The 13145-nt window shown below is 32.4% G+C and overlaps 1 protein-coding gene across 1 annotated transcript; it reads left to right on the plus strand.

The window, feature by feature from the left end:
- Positions 1-11559: 11559 nt before the first annotated feature.
- LOC146929131 (uncharacterized) lies at positions 11560-12552 on the plus strand. Its single transcript, XM_085707224.1, has one exon. The coding sequence runs from the start codon at positions 11560-11562 to the stop codon at positions 12550-12552; it is 993 nt and encodes a 330-aa protein (XP_085563350.1).
- Positions 12553-13145: the final 593 nt, after the last annotated feature.

Raw genomic sequence — 13145 nt, forward strand, 5'->3', positions numbered from 1 at the left:
ATTCTGATTCTCATTAGCAACAAACCAATTACAATATAGGAGACATAGTAGTTAAAATACAAAAGGAATGACATGCAACAGGAGAAAAAATATAGACCTAAACAAAGAAATTCTGTAACACAGAAAAAACTCATATCATATTAGAACAACATCACACAACAATGTTGTTTCTTTGTACTCTTGTCACCACTTCAAACCTGAAAAGGCCATGGCCAATTCTTCAAATCTTCATCCTGTTGAACCTTAGCACTTCCCAAAAAAACAGTTCTACAAGTATTCCCACCTTCAACACAACCATAATACTTCCAGAAAAACGCAAGAGTCAAAACAACCCACTCCAAGCTAAAGATCAAAATAGCGAGTCCACCAGACAGCTTCAAAATCACAGCACCATCTTCCTCCCTTACATAAGACTTCAACTCACCAAGAAAATCACCAGACCTCATAAAAACAAGAACAGAAACCGACTCACCAAATTCAATTGGCAGCCCTAATGATCAATCCAAAACGATTCCAGCTTTGGGTTTCATGTCATTCCTGGGCGTGACAATGATGGCTAGCTTTTTTAATAGGAGATTAGACAATACAAAAATAAAATTAAATAAAATAAAAAATGGAATTGAGAAGCTAACAAGTGGAAGAGATTAGGGATAAGGCTTGGGAACGTCTCCACTTGATTGAGAATTAGACGGAAGCGAATCTTGAATGAAATTGAAATCCTTGATGTGTAGATGTCATCGTTCTCATCTTCTTCGTCTTCAAAGGAGATGTCACCGAGCGAGAATTCAAAATTGGGGATCATTGATTAGTTTCCGATGATCGGAGTTTCATGCTACTTTGAACAAAGGAGTTTTTCTACGTCGATGTTGAGTCTACAGTTGCCGTAGTTGGACAAAAAATCATAAGGTTAATTTCAGCATTTTATATGAAAAAGAGTGGGAACCTCAATGCCAACGCATTCGCGGGATACACACGATGGCAATTGAGCAGCAGTTTATGTTATTGCGCTCTATAAAAAAGAAGTTACATCAGACATTTGGCAATGCAATCGGTCTTGAAGGATAGTGCTTTCACGATCATATATTGAATGATACTAAAAAGCATATGCTGAGATATTCTACTATACCACAAAAAACTTGAAACATAAACATATTGCATCAGATTTAAATTTCGAATTCTCTCAGATTCTGAAATTATTTCAAACATCAAATATATTGTGTTAGAGTATTTTCTCAACTTGAGCTCAAACTTTGGAAAAAGTAATAATAAAAAGACAACCCACAAAAATCTACCGAACCTTGTAAAAGAGAATTTGAACAAAGAATAACTCGAAAAAAAAAATGTACACCTACAAATGTGCAAAATCATAGCATTTAATAATCACAAAAAATTAGTCACCTGGGAAAAATAATTCCAATGATTACATCTTCTAATTTGCAAAGAAAAGGAAGTGTTGGAGACCCTTGAGGAGCATCATGTTAGAATTTCTTCTAATATTTTGTGGGCTACAATCAATTGTTGGTTTTGGTTTTAATAAAAACGGACTGATATTGTGATCCATTTGATGATGCTTAAGCCCTAATAAAAGTGATCAATTAATAATGGGTTTTTGGACACTTAATCTGATTTGTGTAGAAACATAGTGTAGGCCCAAACACTAGGCCCATGATGGGTGGTACCTAGGGTTGCACGGTTATAAATAGAGAGGCTAGGTCCCCTTTGCCATCACTCTGACTATTCTGCTCATTAGTGGTTTGCCCCATTGAAAACCCTAAGTTTGGAGCATGTGAAAGGCGAAGGAAGACTTTGTCTCAAATCTCGGCGAATCCGGTAATCATCGTTTACAAGTAAGTGTGTTCTAATTTCATATAATAATTCGATCATGTTGATTTAATTCTTACATGTGGTATCAGAGCCTAATTTTATATGATTTAGGACCCTAATATTATTGGGATTGAGATAGTATTCAATGTTTTCGGCTCGCATTTAATTTCTAAAAATTTCCTCACGGTTTCAATTTCAAACTGTAATTATAACGTGTAATTGGTTTAATTTTGAGATCATGTGAGTTATGTCGATTGCTTCACCAATTAATTTTGAGAAAGAAAACAAAAATTAAATTGTTTGTTACGGCTTCGGCAATTTTGATCCTTTGGGTTCCCTCACTATTCATCCTGATCAAATTTTTTCTTTCGGTTCCACTTTATTATCAAAGTGAAGTGAACTAGAATTATTATTATTATTAATATTATTATTATTATCTTTTTCGGTGGGAATCGGATCTAAAATTGTTATTGAACATGGATTTCTGCAATTTTATTGGTTGAGAATTGATATCTCAAAGAATCAATTTGAACGCAAAATTATTTCACAACAAAATTAAGGACTTCCGAATATTTTTTTTATTTTTTATTTTGTTTCCGTTGCCTTAACTATTTTCAATTGTTGCAATAATTATAAAGGGTTAAGGGCACCTGATATTGCTACTTGATTTCGGCACTAATTCACAAAGGTAGTTAAACAATGTGTATATGCCTATGTATACATATGCCTATGTACTGATAGGGGCATTTATGCTTTTACACAAATTCAATTTTATGGAATTTTTGTGAACCACAGAGTGATAATCATTTTCAATTTCATACTTTGATTATTTATGTTTTAATTTGGACAGAATTTATGTTCATATTTTGGATTGAATCTATATATTACAAAAGTGATATTTTTCGTGGATATTAATTTATTTTATATAAATATGGACCGGAAAAGATATGTTTCTCATCATGCGATTGAATTCAAGTTCTTAAAGTGGATATGGATATCGATTAATTTTTGAGTGATTTGTTTCTAAAGATTTAGAATTAAATCTTTTCACTTTGTCTCATTTTTTTTTCTTCTTCTCTAACATCGTTGCCATATCTTGGAATTTGATATTCTTTTCACCTTGGTATTTTTTAGGCTGATATATTTTTATATATGGTCTGTACTTCATGATGAATTTGCATATTTGTTTAAAAAGTTCAACTTTGCTTTCATGAATTTGTTCTTGTTTTGAGCATTCAGTTTGAAGCTTTGAATTGAAAGATTTGGTTTTTCATGTTCAAAATGAATTATTGAAATTGTTTCAATTTTCAAAATTATGTGACTCATACTAAAATAAAATATTTCCTATTGTTGTATGTGCTTGGTCTTTGAATATGCAAACAATTTTCATTGAAATTACTTGAACAAGAGTTTTGATTGTTTTCTTTGTGGAATTTTGGAAAATTTTCTTGATCAATATGAAAGATGGTTTGAGTTTAATAATTGTTTGCTTAATTATTATTATTTTTATATGTGTCAAAGATGTATTAATACATGTGAAAATTGGTAAATTGATCCATTTTGTGTGGCTCCTTCTTCTGTTAAGTTTATGGATAGTTTCCTTTATACAAGACTATAGTTTCTATTCTATTATTTGAGTGGATTTGAGATTTGGTTTATGCATAGATTGAAGTTGCTTTAAAAATATGTTTATCATGATTGAATTACAATTGCATGTGTGGATCCAGAGACAATTTTGAGTAGTCATGTTCAAATTAAGACCATGTGTTTTTGTGCTACTCCTTTTGATATTGTTTTTGTCACTAAAAAAAAAAATTGATGTTATATTTGTTTCTGTTGCCATAAGGTTTGCGGTTTTTGAAACAAATTTCACATGTTGTGATTCATTGTGCATGTGCATCTAATGTGAATAAATATTGGCATGATTATTATATTAATATTCCATCATGCATAATTTTATTTTATCTCAAATCCGGAAGGAAACACCATGATTAATATTTTATGGATCAAATTTTGCATTTTCAAAAGGATTTGATTTGATTTTGGTGGATTGATTTGTTTTTAAAATTGAGTAATTTGATTGGAAATAATTTCCAAACATTGTTTTCACATTTTTATTATGGGAATAAATTTTATTTTGTGAAATATGTAATTTTTTTTTTTGTGAGATATATATTCCCATGGATGAGTCTAAAATATTATTTGTGAAATTCTCTTTTATAGAAGTGAATTATTCTATTAAAGTATTGTATTTGTGAAATTATTTACACTCAATTTTATCAATCATAGCACCAAATATCAATGTATATGATTTTATAATTATTTAATTATATGTTGCCTTGTTCTGATTTGAATGCTCAATTGTGGAAGATCGTAAAAGATAATTTTCGAGCAATTCTGAAGGTAATCAAAAAAATGTTATCCTTGTATTTTAATGATGTATTATGAGAGTCTTTCTTTTGCTATATTGGTTTGTTGTTGAATTATGAACCAATTGAGATGACAATATGCCAAATTGTGCGGAATTTTCTCTAAGTCATCGAAGCTTAATGACTCTACATACAAGGAGAATTCATTACACCTTTTGAGGTTAGTCAAGGTTTAGTTAATTTAAATTCTTTTTATTGAATTTGATTACACTTTGATTACACTTGTTCCCTTATTATATAAGGGATATGGATATCTTATTGGTGTAATATTAATTGACATGACCATTGTGTGATAGAGAATATAGCTGAATATTTGTTTAAATATTTTAAAGTCTTGGATTGAAAATCTAACTATCATTCTCTATCAAGTGGGAGAATCTTACATGTCAATTATATATAAATGAGAAACAAACATCCTTTGTTGATGAATACTCTTTTGTTTATTATGGAGACTTACATTGAGGATATTATAGTTTTTTCTTTAATATTTTTTTATGACTATTTTGTCTTTTATCCTCAATGGTGGTGAAATTTAAGCCTCACATATTTCCGCTGCGTTGCTAATTGATTTAAATATTTACTTGTTGATGAGATTATGAGTTTAGCAGTAATAGTTACTCTTCCAAAAGATAGCTCCTCAATGGTGGTGAAATTTAAGCCTCACATATTTCCGCTGCGTTGGTAATTGATTTAAATATTTACTTGTTGATGAGATTATGAGTTTAGCGGTAATAGTTACTCTTCCAAAAGATAGCACATGATTACATGTTGATTTTCTTTTATGTGCTTTTAACGTACTATTCTACCGCATTGTATCAAACAAAATTATGATGAATGCAAATTGAGACGATATTGACCAGTTTAGATGCATTTAAATAATGCATATTTTTTTCTGTGTCGTATTTTGACAAGAGTTGTTGATTCCTATGCAAAAAGAATTTCTTGCATTAATATAGGTCGTTACCACCAAAGTGGGACCACCTTTATTGATTGATTGATGAAACTTCTTTTTGTAGCTTGAGGAATGTTTTTAATCGTAACATGTAGTTTCCTGCCCAAAGGTGGTTATTGCATTTTACAATTAAAAATTTATTTGGGATAAGTTAATGGAGAATGTTTTGAACTAAGGAATTTGTTTGCCAAAATGTGACAAATTTCTGAATTCAATACATGCTCATTGATTAACTTACCTGAGGTTTTGACTAGGGTTATAACCTTAGTTTGTACATTCTGCACAAAGGTGATTGTCCAATTATATTGGCCTCATTATGATAGCTTGTTTATTATTGAGCTATATCTTGTCAATTGATATATTTTAATGCATTCATGTTTTGTCTCATATATTTCCTCAATGAATAATTATTGTGCTTTTATTATGCATGCTTATTGATTAACTTATACGAGATGGAGTTATTGGAGTATATGTCGAACCAAAGAATTTGTCTGCCCAAAGGTGACAATTTCCCAAGTTCAATGTATCCTCGTTGATTAACTCATTTGAGGTTTTGGCTAAGGTTTTGACCTTGGTTTGTGCATTCTGCCCAAAGGTGATTGTACAATTATATTGGCCTCGTTATAATAGCTTGTTTATTTTAAGCTATATCTTGTCTTATGACATATTTTAATTCATTCATTTTTTTCCCTTATCAATGAATGGTTGTTTTGCTTCCATCGAGATCTTAACCGAGTCAAACTGTAAGAAATGGAAGTAAGATTTGGAGTTGCCTCTAGGAGAACATGCATGAACTGAAATAACCTTTTGGTAAGTGGGAGATGACTCATAAGTTAAAGCACCTTACCATATTGGTCTCCATGTGTCTAATGAAAAGTTATTGGACGTGAAAATATTACAATGTTGTGATTTAGGAGAAACTGTGAAGTCAGTGGGAGATGTCAATATAATTTAAGATTCTAGTTTCGAACTTGTTTTGGAAAATATCTTTCACATACTTTCCTTTAGGATGAATCTTGTTTGTATTTCTCTGTTGGATGAACTTTGTTTTACTCTTGGAGGTAGAAAACTAAGTTTGAGATTAAACTCACATAACCTTGCTTCATCCTTTGTTCATCTATATAAATTGTCTCTAGTAGATGGTTCATGACTCCCTGGATCTTTTATTGATAGTTTATTAAGTTGTCTTTGACTTCACATAACCTTGCTTCGTCTTTCATTGTCAAAACTTTTGTTGCTATAAGGTCTAATGTTGAGGAAGACATCCTTTACTTCGTGACATAAGCACTTGGATCATATTTATTGGGGAAAGGGCTGAGAAATTAAACAAAGTAAATATTCTACCTTTCTTAAAGTTTGATGATCCAGGTACTTTTGTGATTTGCTTACTAAAACCAAAGGTTACAACTAGCATTTTTGAACCCTTTGAAATTGTCGAAAATGAAATTAGTGGCTCTCAACTCCTATAATTTATGGTAATGAATTATTTATTACATTCATTGGCTTCCTAACCTTGACATTAATTGTTCTTTTAACCAAATGATTTAGGTTCATTGTTTTCAAGAGTCATTTTGAATAACCTGAATACTGTGAATTCTTTTGATGCATTTGGTTAGTGGGAGTTTGAATTTTATATTATTAATTTTTTGATGATGAATTTTTCTTTCACTTATTTTCTTTGATATATTGATGTGAATTTCCATTCAATTTAATTATTGATGATGCGATGAATTCTTGTATATATCAAATATCAAATGTGAAAAATTATAGCTCAGTGTTGAAGGGATCACTATGCCGGTGATCGACACTATTTTGGAGCTGAGGCATTACATGTGAAAAATTTGAGCTCAATGTTGACAAGATCTTTATGCCGGCTGTTAACATTATTTTGGAGCTGATGTATTATGTGTGAAAACTAGAGCTCAGTGTCGTTGGGATCACTATGCCGGTGATTGACACTATTTTGGAGCTGAGGCAATGTGGTTTTCCGTGGACCACATAATTTCTCTGGCTTTAAGGCATTTGAGAGAAATCACATAATTTCTTTGGCTTTAAGGCATTTGAGAGAAATCACATAATTTCTCTGGCTCTAAGGCATTGAGAGAAATTAAGGACCGACAATGAAAATGATAGTATGGTCGATGATCACGTTGACATATCATTTCTTGCTACACTCTACACAGATGACTAGTTGACGGAATTGGTGATATTTGTAACCATGGAAGGTGTTGTATCAATTAAGGATATAACTACCGCTATGATTCGATATCATACAGTTCTTAGTTGGACGGAGTCTTTATTAAGTGTTGCATCATGGGATCATGTAGTGGCCACGTTAGGAAGTTTGTTATCAGTCCGAGAGTCGTTTTCAAAAATTATTTTTAAATTTTTATTTTTATTTTATTTTTAAAATACACAATTGATTTTGCCCAAGTGGGAGAATGTTAGAATTTCTTCTAATATTTTGTGGGCTACAATCAATTGTTGGTTTTGGTTTTAATAAAAACGGACTGATATTGTGATCCATTTGATGATGCTTAGGCCCTAATAAAAGTGATCAATTAATAATGGGTTTTTGGACACTTAATCTGATTTGTGTAGAAACATAGTGTAGGCCCAAACACTAGGCCCATGATGGGTGGTACCTAGGGTTGCACGGTTATAAATAGAGAGGCTAGGTCCCCTTTGCCATCACTCTGACTATTCTGCTCATTAGTGGTTTGCCCCATTGAAAACCCTAAGTTTGGAGCATGTGAAAGGCGAAGGAAGACTTTGTCTCAAATCTCGGCGAATCCGGTAATCATCGTTTACAAGTAAGTGTGTTCTAATTTCATATAATAATTCGATCATGTTGATTTAATTCTTACACATCATACATGTGCATGCTAAGAAAGTACAAAATAAATAAATAAAGGAAACCATGCAAAATATCGAACAAACATAAAGATTAAACAACTATTAAACCCAAAATTGATCTTACTAATGAGTGACCCAATTAGAGAAAATAAAGAGCATAATCTTTAACCCCAAAAGAGATCTAAAGAATAAATGTTTTGTTGAAATAGAAAATGTCTTAAGGCTAAAAAGGCATGAACACAAATAGCATTATCATTGTAAGAACTCATACCATTGATCTTGGGTCACCAATTATTTAACAATAAACCTGTAGAAAATACTAAAACCCATCATGACCAACCTACAAAAATAACACCTTCTTAAGAAAAGTGCAACTGAAGGCTGTTATAGAAAAATAGTTGCAAGCAACCAGAAAAAAAACAACACATTTGAAAGGAAAAACAAATAGGATTGCCTACCGAAAATTTAAGGTTTCATTGTAACTCAATCTTCAAATTCGTTTAATATATGAGAAGCTGATTCAGTTAGCCTCCCATATGAGAGAAACCAAGAGCAATTAAAAAGAACGTAGCAGGGATGAGATAGAGAAGTTTAGAGTGCATGTCTGTGAAAAAGGACAACCTCACAATGGGAATATTGAATTTGAAGTTAGAATGGATGGAGGGTATTTTTCTTTCTTAAGTGTGAGATAGAAGAGTTTGATCAAGAAAGAACAATGAAAAGTGAGAAGAATATGAAGGGAGAGAAGAAAACTAAATGGATGAGATTTGAGTAGATGCCTAGGAATTATTAAGTATACCATATACTCTCTCCGTCTCACAATATTAGTCGTTTAAGGTTTCTGCACGATTATTAAGAAAATGATTAATTGTGTTGATTTCAATGGAAAAATTAGTAGCATTTACTAAAACACCCTTATTAATTGTAGTTAATGGAGTAGTTAAGTTGGATGAAATTCAATAAACAAGAGTATAATAGTGGAAAAAAATAATAAATGCTGCATTTGTATTGTAAAGTGACAATTATTTTGATAAAAAGAAAAAATGCTAAAGAGACAATAATTGTGAGACGGAGGGAGTAATTATTAGAATTGGATGCCATATCATCCGGAAACAAAGTGTATAATGCAATTATTGAGTCACTAGGAATTGGAAGACTAATAGCAATTGAATGCTAAATTCATTGGAAGTGGAATAGGCTTGAAAAAAAAATGGGAAAGGTTAACAAGTGCCTCCGGGGCACTCTTTAAGGACTATAAGTAGTATATATTTATGAAAAAGTGTGTAATCAATGCATTAAACATTTGACTTTTTTAAAAACGTAATTACTAATTTTGGAAGAGTGCCCCGGGGGCACTCGTTAACAAGACCCAAAAAAAATTATAGTATTAGTATTAAGCAGAGTTTAATGCGCATTGAGTCATTAACATTTTTCTTGAGGATCCACAAATTTAGTTTAGGAGGGAAAAAATTAGGGTTTAGGGAAGGAATGTGAAAGGACTTGGTAGGATTTTAAAATAAGTGATAAGTGAAGTGAAGTGAAGTAATTAGCAATTGCTATGTTTACGTAATTCCATTCCATTAAATAATATGACTTAATAGGCTAAATTTTTTGTTTTGGAACAACCTAATCTTTGTTACTTTTGGGGATGGTTTCTAGATCCTCATGGTGTTGAACCTTGGGTTCCTAACCATGACAAGAAATGTAGAATCAAACCATGGAATTTCAGGAAAACAACTCGGAAGCAAAAATATGAACAAGAGAAAGCTTCTTAAAAGAGAATGACTAACTCTCTCCGTGTTAAATTATATGATGATTTGGACATTTCACACGTATTAAAAAATGTAATTAATTTTGTGTGAGAAAGATTTTACGAGTTGTTTTACAAATTTGTTCTTAATAAATAATACGAGAAAGATAAATGAAATAAGAGAAAGTAATAAATAGTTAAGAATATCATAGGAAAAGTAACATTAATGCTTGCGACATATAATTTGGGACAATTTTTTTCCTTCAGAACGACATACTATAATTTAGGATGGAAGGAGTAGTTTAATTGTAATTATATCGACTACATGAGCAAATACTCCATTAATTTAAATGATTGGCAATTGTCATTTGCTATTAGTTTGTAATTTTTTTAACTGGCTATAGTTTATAATTATATAATGAGAGTTTATACTTTATGATTTATTTAATACTACAATGTTATTTATGTCAAGTCCTGTAAGTACATCTCAGTTGGTAACTTTAAGGACAATCTTATGTAAGGATCGGGGTTTGAACCCTAGATTCTTCAATTCTCTGTATTTAAAAATGTGAACTCAGGCAATAGACTATTTGACAAAAAAGAATTATTTATATCACCAGCTTAGGTTTTTACCACTTTTTACTGGATTAATTAAATTCATCCTCTATCCTCCTCCATTAAATAAAATAAAAATCTTAACCGCTAAAGAAAATTATATATGCCTCAAAAGAAAAATTACATAGAAAAATTATATGAACAACTATCATAAGCAAATATTATTTGAACACAATGTAACTAATAAAGAAAAACCTAAGCAAATAATATTTTACTGCCACTAAATATTGCAATTTTCTCTCATCAATTATCAATAACTTTTTTTATCGAAAATGTTGTCTGTCACCCACCATTGATGGAGCAAGAATTTAAGCTGAGATCGATTGAAGTCCTAAAATGTAATTCATTTTACTTTAAACGATTAATGCTAAGGAATGAACTACATCCCTCGGTTGTGGGTCTTTGGCTGCTCCAATAAAGCATTACGTAGAGTTGTTTGAGTTTTTTTACTATTAGATTACGAAATTTATAAAAAAAAAAGTAAGAAAAAGGCAGATTGAGAAAGAGATAAGATAGCGAGAAAAAAAACTATGTTTGATTTGATGTGTCATTTGCAATGAACATAATAGGCATTCATAGGAAAAACTATTCCTATTGGCCAAAATGTATGGTGTCTAGCAAGGTCGGTCCTATGCAAATGCAATAAGACCCTTGGTATAGGGCAGTGGCGGAGCCAAAATTTTTATAGAGTCAAGGCAAAATTTTAACCGCAAATACATATGTGACATAATATATAAATACTCATAAATCGAAATAAAAGATGTTCGTCATTTTGTCAACAAAGTACAATTTGAAATAAGAGAGGTGAAACATAACTTGGCAATAGTGTGTCAAATAAAATTAGGAGGTAAATGCCCTTTTCGAGACCTCTTTGCGGTGAATGTTCGAATAATATCAACATAATCAAATGACTTGAATATCTCTCACTCGGTGTAACATATCATCAAGTCATTGAACCACACATCGTTGATCTTGTTGGAAACGGTGTTTGGAAAAAATGAGTTCTAGAGAGAGGAGAGAGAAGCTCTGGCGAAATACCTAACACTATTCATCCGTCAACATCAACCTTTCTTCACCCTTAGGTTTCCTCAACCACCACTTCCGATCATCGTTTTTTACTCACCGATCCCAACATGCAACCATATGCCATCCCTTGGTCCTTCTTGGATCACACAGACCCCCACCAAGATCAACCAAAACTCAACCCACCGACACAAACCCTAAAAGCCACAAAAACTTTTGCGCAGGCATTGGCTAATGTCTGTGATGTCCCTGAATCCCAGTTACCTTTGCCTTGTGTTAAGGGAGGGAATTTAGCTATTGAAATTCCAGAAGATGAATATGTAGCAGGGATACAAACATGTAAACACAATCTGCATGGAAGAATTGTTTGGCCTAAGGGTGCAACTCCATTAACAGTTCTAGGTTTGAAAAGCAAGCTCGCAATTTTATGGAAGGATCTTGCTAGATGGGGAGTTACCACTGGTAAGGGTTATTATGAGTTTTCCTTCTCCAGCGTTGAAGACTTAAGGAGGGTCAGATCTGTTGCATCATGGAACTTAAATCTAGGTTTGCTTAAGTTATTTGCATGGCAAAGTGATTTTAGTCCAAATACACAACAAAATACTTCTGCTCAGGTTTGGGTTAAGATCTATGGTTTGGCCCAGGAGTACTGGAGGCCAAAGATTATCACCACAATAGCCAGTAGTATAGGTTCTCCTATTATTATTGATGCTATGGCTACTAAACCTATTTTTGAGAGAACGTTTGGTCAGTTTGTTAGAGTTTTAGTAGATTTGGATTTAGCTCAGACCTTGCACTACAAGGTATTAGTTAAGAGAAAAGGGTTTGCCTTCTTTGTGGATTTGGAGTATGAAAATCTGCCTGAGTTTTGTACGCATTGCAACATGGTGGGTCATTACTTGGAAATTTGCAGAAAAGCAAATGCAGTGGAACCTGAAGGACCTAGTAAAAATGATAGAAATAAAAATAAGCAGAAGAAAACCAATGAGAAAAGATATGTTCAAATCAAAGATGGAAGGTTGGATCAGTGCAAGATAAATCAAGGCACTGAAGAGGAGATTCAAGCTAATAAAGTTGGTGAGATAAAGGAAATGCAAGCATGATGCAGCCAGCAGATGGTGAGAATGAACTTGAGATGACAAATGCTAATAATGAAGAAGAAGCAGATAATATAGTGATTGAGCATGAGAACAGATTTACAGTCTTGGAGGATCAAGAAATGGAGATTAACGAAGAGGTTAATGAAGGCAGAGATACTGGAGCTTTAAAGAGCAATGTGAATTTTGTTGATAGACATGATGTTTCAAGTGATGAGGAGAATGAGTTTGTGGATGCTACGCAGGTTGAAAATGAGGGCAGTTCATCCAATGATTCAGTCTCAGATAGAGGTGCCACAAATAATAACGATGATGTCCACAAACGCAGGTTGAAAGAGTGAAGAGGGATATGCAGTTCTTAAAGGATTCCTGGGAAAATATTGCTGAGAATGATGATGCAAATATGAGACTTCTTGAAGATTTGGTGACTGAAGACCAAAATGAGAACCAACAGGTACCTTTTCAAGTGGTGCATTCAAGAAAAAGAGTAAAGAACAAAAAATGGCTTATAAGATCGTTTGGTCCCTTATTTAATTTCGTGTTTTCATTTTGGTCCCACAATTAATAAAAATGGCGTTTTAGTCCCTCACCTTTTCTTC

This window comes from Medicago sativa, chromosome 4 (assembly GCF_051527215.1).
Source record: "Medicago sativa cultivar Bolivia chromosome 4, Bolivia_mono, whole genome shotgun sequence".
NCBI lineage: Eukaryota > Viridiplantae > Streptophyta > Magnoliopsida > Fabales > Fabaceae > Medicago > Medicago sativa.

Bases quoted from the DNA above. Each gene is read 5' to 3' on its own strand.
- LOC146929131 (XM_085707224.1), top strand. From the start codon at position 11,560: ATGCAACCATATGCCATCCCTTGGTCCTTCTTGGATCACACAGACCCC.